At 34.3% G+C, this 22,433-nt stretch overlaps 1 protein-coding gene across 5 annotated transcripts; it reads left to right on the forward strand.

Annotated features, from left to right (window-relative positions):
• Nucleotides 1-190: 190 nt before the first annotated feature.
• On the forward strand, nucleotides 191-22,238 carry LOC120778798 (probable G-protein coupled receptor Mth-like 14). 5 transcript variants are annotated; one of them, XM_040110802.1, is made up of 7 exons: nucleotides 191-210; nucleotides 2,743-2,876; nucleotides 19,374-19,703; nucleotides 19,784-20,245; nucleotides 20,308-20,471; nucleotides 21,401-21,608; nucleotides 21,662-22,238. In XM_040110802.1, exons 2-7 carry the CDS (start codon nucleotides 2,755-2,757, stop codon nucleotides 21,906-21,908), a joined length of 1,533 nt encoding a protein of 510 aa, XP_039966736.1. In that variant the 5' UTR covers nucleotides 191-210; nucleotides 2,743-2,754; the 3' UTR covers nucleotides 21,909-22,238. The 5 variants fall into 5 exon arrangements, with proteins under 5 accessions (XP_039966736.1, XP_039966733.1, XP_039966735.1 ...); XM_040110799.1 differs by lacking the exon at nucleotides 191-210 and adding an exon at nucleotides 503-575; XM_040110801.1 differs by lacking the exon at nucleotides 191-210 and adding an exon at nucleotides 543-571.
• The last annotated feature ends 195 nt before the right edge of the window (nucleotides 22,239-22,433 follow it).

Genomic DNA, 22,433 nt, shown 5'->3' on the forward strand with positions numbered 1-22,433 from the left:
CTTTTGGCAAATTGTCGTTTTTGGACTATCGACATATGTATGTACATACATATATGAATTTGATTCAAGGTTTGATATTATTGACAGTTCTTATAACACCGAATACAATATTTCAATATAAGTATTCAATTGAATTTGTAGATAAGTGTTAAAACGGAACTTAAAATTTCCAGCTATTTTGAAAATCATCAGTAGCCAGTCTATAGATGGGTAAATGTGTTTTTATAAAACCCTTCTGAACAATAAAGTTGTTATTATCTAAATTATGTAATATCTGTGTATCTGTGTATGAGAGTTTGATGTCCGTGCGATGTTAAATAAGTTGAAATTAATTTCGAATCTGCGATTTTGTGCAATTACGTTACCCAATTCGGCGGAACTTGTAAAACGGTAGTGGACAAGTTTGCAAAGTACACAAAACCCTAATACCGTTATCTTATCAAGAAATAAAAGCACGAATTCCTATATGATGATACTCAACATTAGGCCAAAATAATTGTATTTACAGTCAAGCTCATTCTTTAACTATTATTCGCTAAACGCAGTCAAGTCGAGTGAGCGCACGGCATACGTAGGTATATGCATACAAGTATATTAACAATAACACAAACAATAAAATTGTATTTCGAGCGGTATTGCAAGAGAAGCGTGTACAAACGAATAAATAAATAAAGTGAATTGAAAACGCGCTCCAAAAAAAAAACCGGTGAGCATTACTCACACATTAAAAAAAATCCGTGAGTAACTTCATTTCTATGAATCTACCAAAGAATAATGATTTTTTAATTAATTAAACGTGTGTGTGCAGCAATTGTGTGAGCGGATATTTAAGTTCACAAGTGTCTGTAAATGCAACGTAAAATTTGTTTTTGTGTTTGCTTTCCTTTATTTGCAACAACCGGAAAAGTTCTCGCTAGTTTCAATTAAACAAATATTCGACTTTATGCATAGTGTGTTATGTAAATTTGTAAGTGCATATGTGTATTTTTTTATAGTGAACCAGCAAAGCGAGTTTAACGAAATAATAAGATAACCATCGCAGAAGTGAAGCGGCATCCAAATGTGCAAATTTGTTAAATCAACTCAATATATACATATTTTAAATATATGTACAAACATATGTATCTACCAATATGTGTAAATTTTTATGTATGTACAGTTGTGTTCACTAAAATAGCAGTGCTCATGCCGTGGCTCTGCTTTAGATTTTGAGGAGACAGAGGATATGGACGGATGGGGGGATATATAGATGTATCCCAGGAAAACTAATAGTTACCCAGATATTTGCTTTTAGAATAAAATTTAAAATGTAATTTTACTAATTCATTTGTACAAATTTATTTCACATACTATAGCGCAAAAATAGTTTTAATTAAATTTTTAAATTATTGTTCAATTTGACTAATAAGACACAAAAACGTCTTGCGCTTTAACCCACACAAAACTAAGCACAATGCGACATTTTGTCTTTTTGTCACGCTTGGTGTGCATTGAAATTAAACGAAAAAAAAGGAAACGAATATTTTCAATAATTGGATTTTTTGAACGAAATGAAATAAATAAAAGAGAATGGTGGGTGCATCAGTACAACCAGAAGCGCAATTCAGAAAATGTTATTACACATTTGATTTCCTAACTGAGAATGCATCCGAGAAAATTTCGAAATTTCACAAGTATGCAGGTATCAACATTCGCTGTATTTAATAAAACATTTAATTTTTAAGCCAAATACAAACTACCGCAAAAGCATAACTCCTGCAAAAAGATTAGTTATAACATTTTGCCTATGAAAAACAACGGTGCAGCTAGCTATAAGAACCGAAGCGTGTTTTTCTGTCTTGTCTTGTCTGATTCATTCGGTATGGGTTGCGTCGTAGCTCAGCCGGAGTACTAAAGACATATTATGTATTTCATTAAAATTTAAAATAAAGCGAATAACTTTGGTTCTGTGTCTTCTATTTTCTAATATTCATATGTACTATACATATGTACATATATAAAGGAGGTGAAGGAAAATAGGTAATGATAAAACTAATTGTTTATAAAGAGTTTATGATACAGTTCTTGTTAAATAAAAAACATATGCATAGTACATTATTCTCAAACGTAGCAGCATATTTTGACATAAACTTAAAAATTATAAAAAAGAGAACTAATGCAAAATTTGCATCTTACATATATTTTATTTTAGAAGTATGGTCAGCATTTTTGATGACAGAGTAACAAATACTTAGTATACTTCATGGAGTCAACTAACTTTTTACCCCTTTCACTTGAAATGGTATACCTCGATTCTTTTATTGTCATCCAAAGCTCTGCACTAATTTTCGGCTTAGCTGTCATTTTTGTGTTTTTAACAACATTTAAGCGGCATATTCTCCTCCAGAAGTTTTGTATAACGGACCGACACCGTATTTCCAATTATTATGAACACAACTGTACATAATACATATATTCTTAATCAATACGATGACGGGTATATCACTTAGGCAATAATTGTATTATAAGTATTGTAAACCATGTGAAAGAGTTCTATAGTATCCACTGATAAGAAAGAGTGTTTGTACGAAAATATTTGTGATGTCATAATAGATATCCGTAGATAAATACATATGTATGTATGTACACAGATACGTATGTACGAAGTTTTCGTTTAAATTAAATTGAAACTAAATAGTCAAAGTGTAATTCGCTTTTGTGTATACATACACACATATCTTCTTTTACATATATGTATTTCAGGGTAATGTAATCATGCACGATTTGCTGATACGCACACTTGTGATAATAGCCTGCATAGTTGAGAGTTGGAGCTTCAATAGCATATTATCACAAACAGTCATAAATGGAACAAACGATACGCTCTTAAAGTTCATGTAAGTTAATAAGTATGGTATTTTACCACTCAAACGCTCGTTCGCTTTCATATTTGTAGCAACCCGCTAAAATTAGCTCGTTTAATTTTAACCCAAATCGAAAATTAAGTTATACAGTGATAATAGACTACGTTTTTAATTTTTACGCTAATCTAGTAATTAAGTACTCATATGCATCAAAATATTAGTATATGTGTGTTGAAATGTACATATCGTCACCTGAAATGCAAAATAACGTATCATCAAAAAATTCAAAATTGAGTTTTTTACTGATTACGATTCACCACATCATATTACATATGTGTCGCAAATTTTAAGCTTCTGCGATCAAAAATACCCAAGCTATATTAAAAATTCAAAAAAAACGTATCATCAAGTGCTTGATTTCGTTAAACAAAATAACGTATCATCACTAAAGTATGTAAATATAACAGAGTGTTTTCTTGTTTTATATCGAAGTTAGCCTTCATTTATTGTTTATGTTTATTTTTAGTGATTAAGTTCAATGTGCTTTGGTAAGTTTAGGCTACATCGTTGATCGAACGTGGACTACTATATACATATATGTGCATATGTAGTCCTTTGTGAGGCCATAGAAAAGAATAACTCCTGTGTTCGAACTTATAAATTAACAAAACGCTTCCCGCCAGTTCGGTGGGATGTCTGAAGGTATGCGCCCCCAAGTGATTAAGTCCTGACCTTCCTAACTCAAGACAGCCAAGAAGGAAGCGTTGAGTTGTTTCCACCTAATCTTTTTCCATACAGCTTCTGCAGATGGCGTCTGGTAAGACTCTTCTTGCTAGCTCATGTTTCCTGCAATTCCGCTGTGGTCTGGCACTCATATCATTCTTATCACAAAGGCACTCGATGCTACTGATAGCGAGGTTAGGTCTTCGATCAGCTCTGAATTCTCTCATTGTTAATGAGTTCAAGGCTGGAATCGCCGCTCTGCTATCTGAGTCGATGGTCACTCCTCTGAAGGAGGGTGCACTCCGGAGTAGTAAATCTACTGCTACCTTAATGGCTCCAATCTCGGCCTGGAAGACACTGCAATACTTAGGAAGTTGGAGAAACTGGAGTTGATAGAGAGCTCCTGACAGTAGACCCCTCCACCTTTGACCCATCCATGAAGAAGCTCACTGTAACTTTTCTCTAACGGCTTCTTCCCACTCACAACTCCCTCGGAATATGGGTAGAGAAGGAGCCGCCAGAGTTCGGTTTAGGGACTCCATGATCCAAGTAATCAGATCCGTGCTTTTTTAGGAATTCAGCAGCCTATTCTATTGCAAAGTTTAACAATAACTAAGAAGAAATGGCAACATCTGCAGGACCTAGAAGCTTTAATTTCAGTAGACTGTTATTACTTTTATGATAATATACCTTTTGAATAATTAGTTATTAAATAAATAATAATTAAACATTATCCTCATTTTTTAGCTTGAAATATTTAAATTTTTTCTGGTACTTATGTACATAATAATAATAAAAATAACATGAAATATTAAAAACTTGCAACTGTTTTTATTTAAAATTAAAAAAAGTATTAATATTCAAATTTTTAATCTTTATACAAATTTAGATTGATCATACGTTATTTTGTTTCAGAAATGAAAATTCAAAATAACGTAAGACACCTACTATAAAATTTGATTAATTTTTTCATTATTTTTTTTCTAAAATATACTTATAGGTTCATGTTAATTCAGATTTGAAAATTTTGTTTCAATATCTCAAGTGGTTTTCTTTTTATACGGTTTTTTGCTTCTCCTGTAAACCTACGAAAAGTGATGTTACGTTATTTTGCATTTCAGGTGACGATATGTAAGTATTTGTTCGAAAATATTAAGTACGCGTACCCAGTAGTGAGAAATAAATATTGATATTTATATTGGCTCGCCCGAAGAAAGTTGTTAGCGATCTTAAGAATGAACAAGTAAGAAAGGGCTAAGTTCGGGTGCAATCGAACATTTAATACTCTTGCAACTTGCAAGAATCAACGCCAGGAAAATATTTTAATATACCAACGACACATTCATCATAAGATTTGTCAGAAAAACGAATAATAAGTACGTCCAATTTTGACACCGGCTACTATGCCAATTATGAAATTTGATTTGCCTGACACATCTAGTTATTGATTCATCGTTATTTTAGTAGTGTTTAACATAACGTTTATATAGGGAGTTATATGGGAAGTGGCATAGAAAAAAATGCCACCAAAAAGTGGGCGGTGCCACGACCATCGTCCAATTTTCACACGGGCTTCAATAAAGGTAAAAGTTAATGTTTTTGCCGTCATTATTTTTTGATTTATTGCGCATTTAGTAATTTTGAACAGTACCATTATATGGGGAGTGAGTGAGGTTATCTTCCGATTTGATCCATTTTCACACTGTCGATAGGAGTTCTTATAATATTTGGTTGTTGTAGCGTTAGTAGTCTAGAAGATATGTATGTACATTAAGCTTACAAGAGGGCGGGCCGCGCTCACTTTTTCAACATTTTTTGCCTACCGGTGCTTCTTGCTACCGCGATGCCCTGACACCTTATAGGTTTTCGGTTAATGTCGATTTGTGGGCGTGGCAGTGGTCCGATTACGCCCATCTAGGAACTCGTTTATTTTTTTGTTTCATCAACATATCTCAATTTTTACTCAAGTTAAAGTTTGCACGGACGGACATACAGACAGTCACCCGGATTTCATATAACCCTATATATAACCCCATATATATAACCCTATCTCTATCTTGCTTAGTTTTGGGTGATACATACAACCGTTAGGTGAACAAAACTATTATACTCTGTACCAACAGGTTTCAAGAGTATAAAAATACTTATGTATATCTCTCACATGAATTATGATATCTCTTATATAAATTAAGTTATAAAAAATACAGAATCAAGTAATAAAAATGTTAGTGGCTAAAAAAAGTATTGAAAATATTTTGAAAAAAAGTTTTTTATCGATTTTGTACAACCCAAATCCTTGGTTAAAAAGATATTTTAAACTTTTGAATCGATTTTGGGCTGTATGTCCGATTTACAGGTTCTTTAGACCATTAGAAAAGATACCCCGTGTGTTTTTTGTTTCGAAAGTTATTATTTTGTTTTTAACAAATAATAATTAAGCTGACATAAATTATATTTAAACTGTTAAAAAACAAAATTGTATAATATATTTACAATGAAACGATAATAACAAAACACCAATGTAAATTAACAACATAACAACATAAATTTATTAATAAAGGAGTTTTATGCGAAAGAAATAAGAACATACTGGTGTTAGATCGACCAGGGTTATGTTTTGAATATTTCATTGGAGTTCAACTATTTCTGTTATAATGTTAAAAGTTCCAACTAATTTACCTAATGTCTTACTGATAGACTGTTTTGGTATGCACTTTAGAATTATTTAAATCTCAGTCCTTTTTTTACGCGATTTTTGGTTCTGCCACTAATCGCGTAAAAAAAAAATCGCGTAAAAATGGTTAGTTTTCCAATATTAACTGACGAATTGGTTCCGAATATAAAAAATATCGCATATAACAAAATATACGCGCAAAAAAATATTCAAAAACAATACAATAAGTTTCAAATTTCAGACTCATGATTTATTCATTCATATCAAAATAAAAAATACAAAACAAAAACCATATATAAAAGAGAAGAAAATAGAAAATAGGTAGATTTATTGAAAAAAACCGTTGAATGCTGTTTAATCACTGTCATTATCCGCAGTGGAAATTATTCTTAGCCGCTTATTTTGATGGCGGCACTGATATCACTAGAATTTGTATCAGAATCAATAGTAAGAACTATGGATTGATGTTCTGACTGACTTAGCATCTCCGATTGAGTATTCACCATAAATTCAGTTAATTTTGTTTGTATGCTTCTTTTTGGACTCAATAAATTCCGATGTAGTCGTTCTTTATATCTTAACATGCAGAGACTCAATTATTTTTGAAAAATTCGTGCACGTTCGGCATCAGTATCATTTGCTACAAAATAATTTTCCAATTCTGCTGCAAGTTTAAGACCAAGCAAAAACCGAAAAAAAGCAATCGCGTTAAAGTGAGAAATTCGCGTAAAAAGAGAATTTGCGCTGCAAAAATAACCGCGTTAAAGTGAAATAGCGTAAAAAGAGATCGCGTAAAAAAAGGATTGAGTGTACTCTGTTATACATAGAGAGATGTATGACATCGATGGCTAATGATATGAAATTTCGCATATTAAGGCACTATCCACTTTCTATTATTATCCATGGTACTCAGAAATACCGTACAATATTTTTATTGATTTGCTCTGAAAATATCTACTACTGAAATAACAAAGTCAATTATCATCAACATACATACATTATTTTCGTTCATATGATTTTGCTATTTTACCAAGTAAATATTAATTTATGGTTATTTAAATAAAACTTCACGCACATCCCGATAAAAGGCTATTAGTAACTTACGATTATTAATTAACGAAGAAGTAAATTTTGATTTTTTATCTTGCATAATAACTATTAAACTTTATTAGCCGTTGGATGTAGTCTTAGAAATGTATACATACATATACATATGTACATATATATATACAGTGTACAGCATAAGTGAAGGTATGTATGGTTGGTTAATTCCACTGTTTTTGATAATATTACTAAACAAAAAACGAAAATAACGCGGATAAATCGTGTTCAATTCTTTATTTAATCATTTTTTTTCTTATATAACAAGAAACAATTTTTTAATAACAACAAAAATGCTCAAGGTTCATTTAAAATATGAAAAATTAAGTTTTGGCACGATTCAACCCATTTTTGACACACAGACATACCATTGTCAGCAAAAAAATTATCCCTGAATTTCAATTATATATCTCAAACATTGACCGATATTTGCCGTAAAAAGTCAACTAGAGGTTCAAATGTTCGGTACCTAGGGTCTTGAACAGTTTTTGTTGGATTTGAAGAATTTTTGGTCGCTAGGGGGAACACTAAAAATGGACTTTGCGTGCAAAGTTTTATCCCGTTATATTAATTTCTTTTTTATTTGTAAATCAGTAGGTTAAAAAATCAAAGGAAATTTATTTATTTATTTTGATATGGCCTGTAAATAAATTTACAGACATACTATAAAAAAAAGAACTGGCTGCTTAGGCCTTCGTCCCATTTTGTATAGATACAGATTAATTTACTTATATGGACATTTCAACTCTAAATTAATTTTAATAGTATAGGTGGTAGATGTTTTCTTATATTTTCGTAGTCCAGTGTTGCTATAGCGGTATGCAAATCAACATTTTGCGATGCGTCGTTGTAGCAGTTTATTAGGTGTTGCATGGTCAGGGTATCATTACAGTTCATGCAAATTGGTGGTGATTCTTTGTAAAGTAGATATCCATGCGTTAGTTTTGTATGGCCGAGTTTAAGTCTCATCAAAACAAGTTACTGGTGTTTTGTCTTAAAATTCGATTTGCTGCCATGTTGTTGAGATAACTGATGCATAGTTTCATAATGACCATTTATTTTGTTTTCATTATTTGAGACACGTTGTTTTTTAATGAAGTTTGCGAGGCATCTTTTAATATCCATTTCAGTGTAGTTGCTTATTAAAACAGTAGGATGAGTGTGTGCGTCTTTACCCGTAATGTTTACATGTGCTGGCGTATATAAAATTTGTATGTTTTTGCCTCGTACGAGAGTCTTTTTGACCCTACGTGTGAGAATATCGCTAATATTTGCCGATTTTAAAGCGTTTATTGATGAGAGACTATCGGTGCATATTATTAGATGTCGGCCTTTGGGTTTTCATTTTGCAGCTTCTTCAATTGCTGTAATTTCCGAGGTGAATATACCCGTGTAGCTAGACAAAAGTCCATTTTTGATTAGTTTCTTAGATTCTGTTGTAATAGCAAAAGTGTTTTCAACTTTCTTTGAACCATCACAGTAACAAATTAGCCAGTTCTTTTGCTTCCATTTCTGCACTTCCTCAGCATGTAGTTGCCTTAAAGCGAGCGGGTTCGTGCTATTTTTGATAAAACCACTGTAGATGAAAAGAGATTCTGCAGATTTCCAGGGACTCAATACTTTGTAAGTTTTTAGTTTCGAAAAATCTATATCCATCTTCTTAGCCATTTTGAAGATTTCCGTGATTGTAGAATTCATTTTTAGGTATCTTTTCGAGTGAGCTAGAGCCTTAAAGTCTGTGTACACGCTGTTATATGAGTTTTGTATGTAGTTTTATATTTTATTCCCAGTTAATTTAAAAATGCAGTCTTCAATAGTAGGGAGTTTCAGTTCAAAGAGTATGTTTGCAATTGGAGTTGTTCGAAACGCGAGACTAATTATGCGCGATGTCATGTGGTAATATTTTTTGATCTGCAAACAGCGTCATATATAATAAGGCCATAGTAGATTTTCCCCAATATAAAGGCTTTCATAATATTTAATGGAAACTTTGTATGTGCACCACTTTTCATGCTGCATATGATTTTGAGTAGATTTATACGTTTTGAAAGGTCTTTACATAGGTCTTCAATTTGGTATTTCCAAGTCAGTTTTTGATCGAAGGTTATTCCTAGGATTTTAAGATAGCGCACACTTTCTATTATATGATTTTTAAATACTGGATCTGGAAGATTGTGAGAAGTAGGCGTAGTTGCGGTGTATTTTCATACTGTGGAAAAAGAATGTTAGAATAATATTTTGTCCCGAATTTGGTTGTAATCAGAATGAATATGTGATTTTACCTAAAAATGGGCAGTACCATTGTCCAATTTTTATACCGACCCCTTTAAAGACATCTCATACCATCTCGGGGGTAAAATTTAATGTTTCTGGCGTATTTAGTTATTTAGTTATTTATTTATACCATTATATGGGAAGTGCGCGGTGTTATGTTTCAATTTCATACATTATCACATTATCAGTAGGAGTTCTTATATTACTCGCCTTAAGCGAATGTGGTTTTTGCAGTTTTATTGGTTTACGAAATATTATAAGATGGTGGGGTCACGCCCACCCTTTCTAAATTTTGAGCCCATAGGTGGCCTTTGCTACTGCAATCCTCTTTGCCAAATAATAGCTCTATATCTTCATTTAGGGCTTAGTTATGGCACTTTAGAGGTTTTCCTTTAGACCCATATAGGAGCTCGTAATTGTTTTTTTGTCAGGGATAATGTATATCAAGTTTCCTCAAGCTATCTTAATTTTTACTCAAGATGCTACTTGTACAGACGGCCAGACAGAAAATCACCTGGATTTCAACTTTTTTCGTCACCCTGATCATTTATAGATATATAACCCTATATCAAACACGCTTATTTTTATGTGATACGTACAACCGTTAGGTGAACAATACTATTAAATAAACAATATGTTCGAAGATTGCAGTACAGTCTTGGACCATATTCCATTCTAAATTACGTGAAGATATCTTATCAAATAATCATCATCGATCAGTTTGTATGGCAGCTATATTCTATAGTGGTCCGACATGGGCTAAGTAGGTCCTTCAATTAATATTTTATTATCAAAACTTGTCATTATATCAATATCGGTTAAACCAGAAGTATATTTTCTAATCTAACGAAAAACTAGGACGTACATATATGTACATATTTACAAGATAAACTGAGTCAATCTAACGCACAAAAACTGACTGTAAAGACAAGAGATCGGCAGTTCATCTTTCTAAGCAATTTTGCTTCCGTCACAAACAATATTTCTATATTCCAACTTTCTTCAATGAACATATTCTTATCAACAAGTAAGCTAAGTTCGGATGCAACCGAACATTTTATACTGATGCAACTTGCAAGAAGCCAATCATATAGACTAAAATCAAAGCCAGGGAAATATTTTTTTGTAAAGCCAATCATATAGACTAAAATCAACCGGATATTTGAAAATTCTGATAATAGTTATATAGGGGCAAGGCCAAGTTTTCGCTCAAATTTATCTATTTTAGGCACAAAGATACACTGTTATGAATAAAACACGCTCTCCTATTTTCATTGTGATGACTCACATATTGGCCATATAAGCGATATAAAGACACCCCAAAATTCGAATATCTTTATATTAAGTATGTGGGGGTTAGGGAAATATTGGTCCGATTCTTGATATACATACTTACCATTATAAGAGAAAGATTTTACCTTAATTTCAGTTATATATCTCCCACATTGACCGACAAGTTCGATCAAAAGTCAACTATTGGTACCGTGGTCTGAATATTCGATGCCTAGAGGCTTGAACAGTTTTTATCGGAGTTAAACAAGTTTTCGTCATAAGGTGACACACTCCAAAATCATTATTGATTCTCGATTTGTGTACTGGAAACTGAACGAATCAAGTGGAATTTAAAATTGTGCTATATAGGAAGTAGGCGTAGTTATTTTTTGATTTTGTAAATTTTCGCAGCCTGATATAAAAATTTAAGAAAGATGCCACTTACTAAATTTTGATGAAATTGGTTTGGTCGGGTTCCGAAATATGGGATTTAATCAAAGAAAGTCCATCGTCCAATTTTCACACCAGCTTTCATAAAGTTCTCTCATCTCGGTGGTAAAATTTAATGTTTTTGACGAATTTAGTTATTGATTTATCGCGCTTTCAGTAGTTTTTAACAGTACCGTTATATGGGGAGAGAGCGGGGTTTTCCCCCGATTTCATTCATATTCGCACTGTGGATAGCAGTTCTTATAAAATTTGTACTCAGCAAATTTTGGTTATTGTAGCTTAAGTGGTTTAGGAGATATGGACATTAAACTTGTTAGAGGGCGGGGCCACGCGCACTTTTCAGAAAATTTGGCCCCAGGTGCCCTTTGCTACTGCGATCCTCTCTATTACAGCTTTATATCTTAATTTAGTGCTTAGTTATGGCACTTTATATGTTTTCAGTTATTGGCGACTTGTGGGCGTGGCAGTGGTCCGATTACACCCATCTACGAACTATAAATTAATTTGGTACTAACGAACCCACACACCAAGTTTTATCGAGATATTATAATTTTTACTCAAGTTACAGCTTAAACTATAATACTCTTGCTAACTGGCACGTACATATGTATGTATATGTATGTATTTACATGATAAATTGAGTAATTCTAACGTACAAAACTGGCTGCAAAATCAAGAGATCGGCACCTGATCTTTCTAAGCATTTGCTGGGAAAAATTTTGCTTCCGTCACAAACAATATTTCAATTGAAAAGTAAAGTCCTCTCAAAGACCAAACTCTATAAGTCACTCATTATTCTCGTCCTGCTAAATGGTGAAGAAGCGTGGACAATGACAACATCTGATGAGTCGACGTTACGAGTTTACGAGAAAGGGTTCTGCGGAAAATTTATAATCCTTTGCGCATTGGGAATGGGGAATATCGCATTCAATGGAACGATGAGCTGTATGAGTTATACGACGACATTGACATTGAAAACACTCCAGCTCTGAAAGTATTCGACATAGTACCCGCCGGGGGAAGCAAAGGAAGAGGAAGACCTCTACTCTGTGGGAAAGACCAGTTAGAGAAGGACCAGGCTACACTTGGAATCTCCAATTGGCTCCAATTGTGTCCCCATGCATTTTTATTATTATTAGATGTGCATTGCATGCAAATGCATTATGTATATATGTTTGTATGTATGTATATTAATATATAAATACTAGATATTTATATTTTGTAGAATTTCGGCTTTGCTGATAAGAAAGCATGTTCAATGATATTTGAGCAAAGTAAGTTTCAGTTGTAACTGAAAATTTCATACTTTTGCAACAATACTTTCTGGTGAAAATTTTTATATTAAACTAGTAAGGAAGGGTTAACTGAACATTTACTACTGTTTCAACTTGCACAGATCAACGCGTAAAGAGTTAAGTTCAGATGTAACCGGACATTTCATATTCTTGCAACAGGTTTTGGCAAATATTAATTTTTTACGCGTTTAGACCATTATATTTTTAGGCGGTGGGAAAGTTATCCGTATTCAACATTCAATATTCGATGAAATCGCGAATGAATTACAATCAAATTTGATATTTTATTGGACTACATTATAGGCCATAGACTCGCTTAGTTTTATTTTACTTCGCGTTAGCTAAACTTACATAAAAAAAAATACCTCAATTTTTATATATGTAAGTATTTGATATGTGTTTAAGTGCAAAATGCTTACCAGAGTGTCGCAATACATTATATTAGGGATATGAGTTCAAGACCAAAGAATAGATCTACTCCATTAATACTCAACGCAAAACATTTGTATAATTTTATAATAAAAAAACTTGTTCACTTAAATAAATTTTTTGTGTTTTTATATTGAGTTTATTTCTCAAGCTTTTAATGTGTTTTGGGCGAAAATCACAGCTCAGTTTAGAGAACAAAGTTCGACTTTATAAGGCTATCTTGAAGCTTGTGTGGACCTATGGTACCCAGTTATGGGGTACTGCAAGCCAATCAAATATTGAAATCCTTCAACGATATCAGTCCATCACTCTTAGACTTATTGTTGACGTCCCTTGGTTTGTGGCTAATGATCAAATACACAAAGATTTAAATATTAAATACGTTAAAGAAGAAATAAAAAGTATAAGCACAAGGTATGTTGAGAAGCTACATGGTCATGAAAATGTTCTAGCAATAACTCTACTGGATAATAGCGATACAACTCGAAGTCTTAAAAGAAATCACGTTTTAGATTTACTTTTTAGAGATTAAGCTTTGTAAATATTGTAAATAAACTCTTAATTTACTTATTGTCTAATTGATAGATTGTAAATAAATAAATACAAAAAAAAACTTAATTTCTTTAAAGTATCACACGTTTTGACCAACCTATACGGTTTAAAGTGAGCTTAAAATTCGAAAATCACTATACAGCGCATATTGGGAGCTTGTAGCATTAACCTTTGACACTTCTGAATGTGAAATTATGTGTCTATGACGTATTTAGTTATTGATTTATCGCTCTTTAAGTAATTTTTATCAAAACCGTTATATTGGGAATTGTTTTCGTCCGATTTCGTCTACCTATTGAAGGGATATCTGAGCAACTTTGAGTGATATACCTTGAATGGTTTAGGAGATACTCGTATATACATTAAATCATTTATTATATTATTTTCCTCTCACCTCTGTGGTGCCCTGTACCAAATAAGAGTTTTCTATTTTAATTTGCGGATTAGATTAGATTAATGACATTTTATGGGCGTAGCAGTGGTCCGATTTGACCAAGAAACACCGGAATAAAGTTTCGTGATGATATTTAAATTTTTACTAAAGTTACAGCGTGAACAGATAGATGGACGAAGGACGGACAGTCAGCCAATCGGATTTCAAGTCGTCTATTCATCCTCATCATTTATGGTATTTATCTCGCTTAGTTCTAGGTGTTAGAAACAAGTTCTTCTTCTTTATTGGCGTAGACACCGCTTATGCGATTATAGCCGCCTTAACAACAGCGCGCCAGTCGTTTCTTCTTTTCGCTACGTGGCGCCAATAGCATATTCCAAGCGAAGCCAGGTCCTTCTCCACTTGGTCCTTCCAACGTCGAATACTTTCAGAGCTGGAGTGTTTTCGTCCATTCGGACATGACCTAGCCAGCGTAGTCGCTGTCTTTTAATTCGTTGAACTATGTTAATGTCGTCATATATCGCATACAGCTCATCGTTCCATCGAATACGATATTCGCCGTGGCTAACGCGCAAAGGACCATAAATCTTTTGCAGAACTTTTCTCTCGAAAACTCGCAACGTCGACTCATCAGTTGTTGTCATCGTCCAAGCGCCTACACCATATAGCAGGACGGGAATTATGGGTGACTTATAGAGTTTGGTTTTTGTTCGTCGAGAGAGGACTTTACTTCTCAATTGCCTATTCAGTCCGAAGTAGCACCTGTTGGCAAGAGTTATTCTGCGTTGGATTTCCAGGCTGAAATTGTGGTGGTGTTTATGCTTTTTCTTAAATATACGAAACTATCTACAACTTCAAAGTTATGACTGTCAACAGTGACGTGAGAGCCAAGTCGCGAGTGCGACGACTGTTTGTTTGATGACAGGAGATATTTCGTCTTGCCCTCGTTCACTGCCAGACCCATTTGCTTTGCTTCCTTGTCCAGTCAGGAGAAAGCAGAACTAACGGTGCGGGTGTTGAGGCCGATGATATCAATATCATCGGCATACGCCATCAGCTGAACACTCTCATAAAAGATTGTACCTGCTCGATTAAGTTCTGCAGCTCGAATTATTTTCTCCAGCAGCAGATTGAAGAAGTCGCACGATAGGGAGTCGCCTTGTCTGAAACCTCTCTTGGTATCGAACGGCTCCGAGAGGTCTTATCCGATTCTGACGGAGCTTTTGGTGTTGCTCAACGTCAGTTTACACAACCGTATTAGTTTTGCGGGGATACCAAATTCAGACATCGCGGCATAAAAGCAGCTCCTTTTCGTGCTGTCGAAAGAAACTTTAATATCGACGAAGAGGTGGTGTGTATCGATTCTCCTTTCACGGGTCTTTTCCAAAATTTGGCGCATGGTGAGCATCTGGTCGGTTGTTGATTTGCCAGGTCTAAAGCCACACTGATAAGGTCCCATCAGCTTGTTGACGGTGCGCTTTAATCTTTCACACAATACGCTCGATTGAACCTTATACGCGATGCTGAGGAGGCTTATCCCACGGTAGTTGGCGCAGATTGTGGGGTCTCCTTTTTTATGGATTGGGCATAGCACACTTAAATTCCAATCGTTGGGCATGCTTTCGTTCGACCATATTTTACAAAGAAGCTCATGCATGCTCCTTATCAGTTCTTCGCCGCCGTGTTTGAATAGCTCGACCGGTAATCCATCGGCCCTGCCGCTTTGTTGTTCTTTAGGCGGGTAATTGCTATTCAAACTTCTTCATGGTCGGACAATGGAACGTCTGCTCCATCGTCATCGATTGGGGAATCGGGTTCGCTTTCTCCTGGTGTTGTAAGTTCACTGCCATTCAGCAGGCTGGAGAAGTATTCCCTCTATAATTTAAGAATGCTCTGGGCATCGGTGAGGTGATCTACCTTTGGGGGTTTTATAAGAGTATGCTCCGGTCTTGAAACCTTCTGTAAGCCGCCGCATTTTTTCGTTGAATTTTCGAGCATTACCCCTGTCGGCCAGCTTATCAAGCTCTTCATACTCACGCATTTCGGCCTCTTTCTTTTTCTGTCTGCAAATGCGTCTCGCTTCCCTCTTCGATCAGCCTCGATCCATTTGGGGATGTTTCGTGGTGGGGCTGAATTTACTCACTGTAGTGCCAAAGATACCTTCTTTGGCCACCCTGGCGTTAAAGTCGCCAAGCACGATTTTGACATCGTGGCGGGGGCAGCTCTCATAAGTGCGCTCCAAGCGCTCATAGAAGAAATCTTTGGTCACATCGTCCTTCTCTTCCGTCGGGGCGTGGGCACAAATCAGCGATATGTTGAAGAACCTCGCTTTGATGCGGATTGTGGATAAACGTTCATCCACCGGGTTGAATGACAGTACTCGGCGACGGAGTCTCTTTCCCACCACGAATCTCACACCAAATTTGCGCTCCTTTATATGGCGACTGTAGTAAATGCATTTCTTGGACGGAGGTGATGTCAGCCTTCATTCTAACGAGGGCATCAACCATCTGGGACGCGGCACCTTCCCAAATAAGGGACCGGACATTCCAGGTGCATGATCCCAAATCATAATCCTTGTTTCGTTTGCTGAGGTCGTCATCAACGGTGGGGTTTCTCATCCGAGGCAGTTGATATCCTTTCATTGAAGGCGTTTTTTACGTGGCGAGTCCCAAACCCAGCGCACAACCCTGTGTGGGGAATATTTCGCCTTCTCACTTTAGCTCGCATTCGAACGGATGTTCCTAGGCTACCTAGAGGATACTTGGTCTAAAACCGGAAGTCGTGAGCTGCTTGAGCCATATGTAAAAGAATCGTTTCTGGACACTCCCAAGTGAATGGCGATCAGAGAACTTTCCTCACTTGCGTGAACTTCTACACATGACTCCAAGTTAGGTGAACAAAACCATTATACTCCGTAGTAACATGTTGTAAGAGTATAAAAATGTTGCGAAAGAATTGAACATTCATTGTTCGTCGTAACTGAATGGTTGACTATCAAATTTGTATCTTATTAACTTATATTGTATTAGTGGTCATAGAATTTATAACTATATTTTACTTCACTTTACTGAAAATTATATCAAAATTATGTTTATTCTCTTGCAACCAGTTGCTACAGAGTATTAGTTTTGTTCACCTAACGGTTGTACGTATCACCTAAAACTAATCGAGATAGATATGGGGTTATGTATGTATAAATGATCAGGGTGACGAGAAAAGTTGAAATCCGGTTGATTGTCTGTTTGTCCGTCCGTCAGTGCAAGCTTTAACTTGAGTAAAAATTGAGATATCTTGATGAAACGTAATATGTGGTTTCCTTAGTACAAAAAAAAATTCGAGTACGTAGATGGGTGTAATCGGACCACTGCCACGCACACAAATCGCCATTAACCGAAAACATATAAAGTGCCATAACTAAGCACTAAATTAAGATATAAAGCTGTAATTTGGTAGAGAGGACCATTGTAGCAAGTGGCACCCGCCACTTTAATGTATATATCTCCTAAACCACTAAAGCTATAACAACCAAATTCGCCAAGCACGAATATTACAAGAACTCCTAGGGAAAAGGGAAAAGGGATGAAATCGGATGAAAATCCCGCATTCTCATCATATAACGTTACTGTTCAAAACTACTAAAAGCGTGATAAATCAATAACTAAATGCGTCAGAAACGTAAAAATATGTCGCCGGGATGGTATGAGAAAGCTTTATGGGAGCCAGTGTGAAAATGGGACGAGAGGCGTGACACTGCTCACTTTTTGGTGAAATCTCATATCTCGGGATCGATTTCGACAAAATTTAGTACATAGTATTCTTCTTAAATTCTTATGTCACAGGGTGAAAATGGATGAAATAGGACAACAAGCACGCCTACTTCCCATATAGCACAATTTTAAATTTCACCTGATTCTTTGACTTTCCAGTACACAAATCAAGAAGCAATAAATATAACGAGATTAAACTTTTCACGAATAATGCCCTTAGTGTATGCCACCTTATGACCAAAAATTGTTTAAATCCAACAAAAACTGTTCACGCCTCTAGGAACTGAATATTTAGACCCCGGTACCTATAGTTGACTTTTATTAGAAAATATCGGTCAATGTCTGAGATATAAAATTGACATTCAGGGATAGTACTTCTCTGACAAGAGTATGTTTGTAAGTCAAAAATCTAATATAAAGATAATCGAACTCCCGGGTGACTTTGTACTACATATATCGGCCAATATGTGAGTTTTCTCAATAAAATTGAGCTAGCGTGTTTTACTCATAACAGTATACCTTTGTGCCTAAAATAAATAATTTGAGCGTAAACTTGACTTACCCCTCACATAACTAATATCAGGATTTTCGAACATCCGACTGACTTTACTCTAGATGATTAGTTTTTTAGTATGTGACAAGTTAATAGTATGAGGTGTTGGGAAAAATAGACAAAATTTGGTCGATACTAACCCTTCCTTACTTGCTAATAAAATATATCGAACTCAACCGAAAAGGTTAAATTTAATATATTGAGTTGATGTGCAACACGTTAACCAGAGGATCGGAATTGATTACATATATAAAGGATATAAGGTTTGACTTATATTGACCGATATTTTTGATAAAAAGTTCGCAATAGGAACTGGGTTCCATTGGGTACCTGGGGGATTTAACAGTTTTAGTACGATGCGAATAGTTTTTGGTCATAAGCTGACGCACGCTAAAGGCAGTATTCGTGCAATGTTTTATACTGGCACATTCAATTGTGCTTAATTTGTATACGGTTACTTAAATTGTATACTGGAAAGTGAAAGAATCATTTGGAATTTTAATTTGTATTATATGAGAAGTAAGCGTGGTGGTAGACCGATTTCACCCATTTTCTCACTGCGACATACTAGTGTTTACTTTACGTTGGTGGTGAGAAGACCAATAAATATATTGAATCAACATTTATGACCTGTTGACTGTGATTTTAGTTAAAAACTAGATAAACAGGGGTACATTTTATATACATATCTTGATGAGATTAAGGAAACATTAACTTTTGGTACTAAAAAGTGATAAGAATCCGTCATTATACTCTCTGCAGTATAAACATGCGATATACGTAATATCTTAGGATTATGGTATTATGTAAAAAGTGTTGGTTTATGCCACATCTTAATTACATTCAAAAAGAAGAGGCAAGAAGGCGTCAAACGTCGTTAACGTAACGTTTGAAGTTTAATAAAATGCTTTCAAAGTTCTCCCAGCATTTAAGAACCACCATAACATGCAAATTATATTACCGTTCACATACATAATTTAAACTTTTCTAATCGTTATCGAGTACTGCTGTAACTAATAAATATACATACATTTTTATGACAGAAATTCCATTGAGTTCGCAGCAGCGAACGAAGCGGTTATTTACAGCGCGTCTACAGAGAGCGTAAAAAATGCGGCTTTACCTGATGATTGCTCGCAGCGCAACAAAAAAGCAGCACAACCTATATATACCAAAAATTCGCGATTAAGAAAATGTTGCCCTCATGGCGAGGGACTGAGCGTGTTTCGTGACAATCAAACCGACGAATTCTGCGATTCAACAAATTTCCAGTTTGAGCCCCTTATTATAAGCGTAGTTCTATACGACAATTGCATTGAGGATGAAGAGAATGCGGTCGATTTGCAAGTTGAGATTGGGAATCCCTGCAATTCGTAAGATAATTTCTTATATACTATATATATACATATATATATGTATATATACATATATATATTTCATGTATATTTTGCAGTTCTCTAATATACAACGATGAAGATGATGCCTTCTTCGTGTTGCAAGACGGCTCTTTACTCATAATGGACAAGTATGGAAATGACAGTTACACTGTGGAAAAGTACTACTGCCTTGATATGGATAATGTGTCTGGTATAACATACGCCATAACTTGCATAACAGCGATTGAGGAGCACTTGAAACGTGGCCAGATCATAGCGATTGCTGCTTTGATGCTCGTTTCCATACCATGCTTATTAATCGTCAGTTACATTCATATAAAACTGAAGGAGTTACGTTCGGTACATGGCTTATGCCTCAGCTCGTTGTCGTTGTGCTTAGCGTTGGGCTATTTCCTGCACTCTTTGGTGCATATTTTCAAAATTGATTCCATGAAGATCGGTTATGCTATACAGTTCCTAATGCTATCATACTTTATATGGTTCTTCTGTCTGTGTTGGAATGTATTGGTGAATATTTGGTAAACTGAAGAATAATATATAATAATTCCTGTATGAAAAGCTTCCTTTATTTTATTACTAGGTTCCGCATACCGTCCAATAAGAGGGCCTCTAAGCTGACGGTGTGGTGCGTTTTTGGTGGACATTCACTAGTCTGCTACAGTGTTGCAGGCTCATTGGTGGCGTTCACTATTCACAAAGGACTTCCTGGTATGCCGTCCTACTTCATGCAGGGCTTAACGGCATGTAAGGCACAGAATAGAATTAAATTTAAAATGCAATAAGCCGTAATTAATTAGCTAATTGAAAAACAGTATTTTACAATTTCTTTTCATTTGAATAGTTGATGTTATGTTTTAGGAAATTTTTAACGAACTAATTATTGTAATTGCTGTTGTTAACAGTGCTATAATCGCGTAAGCGGTGTCTACGCCAATAAAGAAGAAGAAGAGTTATTGGTATTTAATTAATTTGAACTGAATTAAATTCAGAAAACTTAAATTTATATTTTCTAAAAAACTAACATTAACTAAATAATTTGGCTGGCATAAGTTGAAATGAATTCGGAAACTTAAAGATTAATAAAAAAATATACCGCAATCGTTAAGTTTTATGGAAGTAACTTCATTTCGCAGAACTTAAATAAAGTACTACATAATGTTTCGAATTTCTTTTTACTTAACAAAAAATTAATTAATTAATTACTATAAACCAAAATATAATATTAAAACTAAATAGTATTTGATTAATATAATAATTAAACATTTAAAAAGTAAAAAAAAATATGCTAAAATAAGAAATTATATCAATATTATTTAACACGTAATGATTTCATTACATTAAATTTAATTGAAATTGCGCAAAATTTATTTGAAATTAAGTGGACTTAAATTAAAGTTAGTATAATCAAAAGAAATACTAAATTGTATGATATTTATTTAAGTTTGATCGAGGTTATACATTAAATTAAGTTGTCGTTAGTTAAACTGTGATAAATTTATGAAAAACTAATTAAAATTAATTTAATTTTAAATGGTTTACAGAATATAAAACTGAATTAGTTCCAATTAAATTAATACAAAATTAACAAAAAAAAAATAAAGTGCATTAAATTAATTGAATCTTCATAATAGTAAATATTAATAAGAAATAAATCATATATTTCTATCTTACAGCCATTCGCGAGTCACAACGATATTTTATACCACCAGTATCGTCGTTCCTCTTTTTATCATTTATAGTAATGATGATTTCATTCTTCGGGTTCCAAAAAATTAAGAAACAGAAAGTAGAGACTGCCGCAAAGGATAGTACGAGTGGCACTGTTCATCCAAATATAATTGTCGAAATTGATGAAATGAAATATGAGGAAGTGAAGAAAGAGTAAGTTCGGTAAATAGAGTATTAACTGTGAAATAATTCTTTTTTATTACAAGCGCCAAATGTATAAGCTTTCTTGGTGTAATATTAATTGTATCATGGCTACTGGAAATTGTCACATTCTATTCACCCGGCCCAGACGCTTATCTTATGGTCATGGAAATGATTAATGGCTTACAAGGTGTATTCATAATGCTGATATTTGTTGTGGTACGACGTAGGCGCACAGTTATTTTGAGGTGGTGGTACGATAGAGGTTCTCATAATGTTGAGGATGTGGAGCTCGAGGCGATGAATAAATAAATGAATATCGAATATGTGCGCTTATATAAACATAGTACATAGGAAAATACATACTTAAATGTATGTATGTATATGCATACATGCAAAAAGCAGGATAGTTATTAGTTTCGATTTCTTTACTAAACTATTCTTATTTTAAGTAAATGAAATACTTAATTGAAAATTATCAAACACGCTTAAAATTACTATTAATTAGAGTTTTTATTAATAATCTAAGGCCAAAATGTATTTTTTGTAATTAATTTTTGTTTAAATCTTTACAAGAACCGAAACCCTTACCTTGTTGTAATTTATAAAACTCATTTTAAATAAAACTCTTTTAATAACTTATATTTAAAATTTTATGTTTTGGGTTCCGGATTTATTTGTTTCACAAAAACCACACAGTGAGTATAAGGCCCGGTTCACAATTAAACGGTTGAATTAAAATACTTCTAGGCTGGGTTTTAGAATCGCATAAAATGGGTATGTACGGATAGAGGAGCACCTCCAGATCAAAAAAAAAATATATATATGTAGTGTTCA

This window comes from Bactrocera tryoni, chromosome 5 (assembly GCF_016617805.1).
Source record: "Bactrocera tryoni isolate S06 chromosome 5, CSIRO_BtryS06_freeze2, whole genome shotgun sequence".
In the NCBI taxonomy this organism is placed as follows: domain Eukaryota; kingdom Metazoa; phylum Arthropoda; class Insecta; order Diptera; family Tephritidae; genus Bactrocera; species Bactrocera tryoni.

What these genes read in the sequence shown, in the direction of transcription:
- LOC120778798 (XM_040110798.1), top strand. Translation starts at nt 944, where the DNA reads ATGCATAGTGTGTTATGTAAATTT. An exon ending in ATAGTGTGTTATGTAAATTT is followed by an intron (nt 968 to 2,742) that starts GTAAGTGCATAT and finishes TATGTATTTCAG; the next exon opens with GGTAATGTAATCATGCACGA. An exon ending in ATTGGGAATCCCTGCAATTC is followed by an intron (nt 19,704 to 19,783) that starts GTAAGATAATTT and finishes TATATTTTGCAG; the next exon opens with TTCTCTAATATACAACGATG.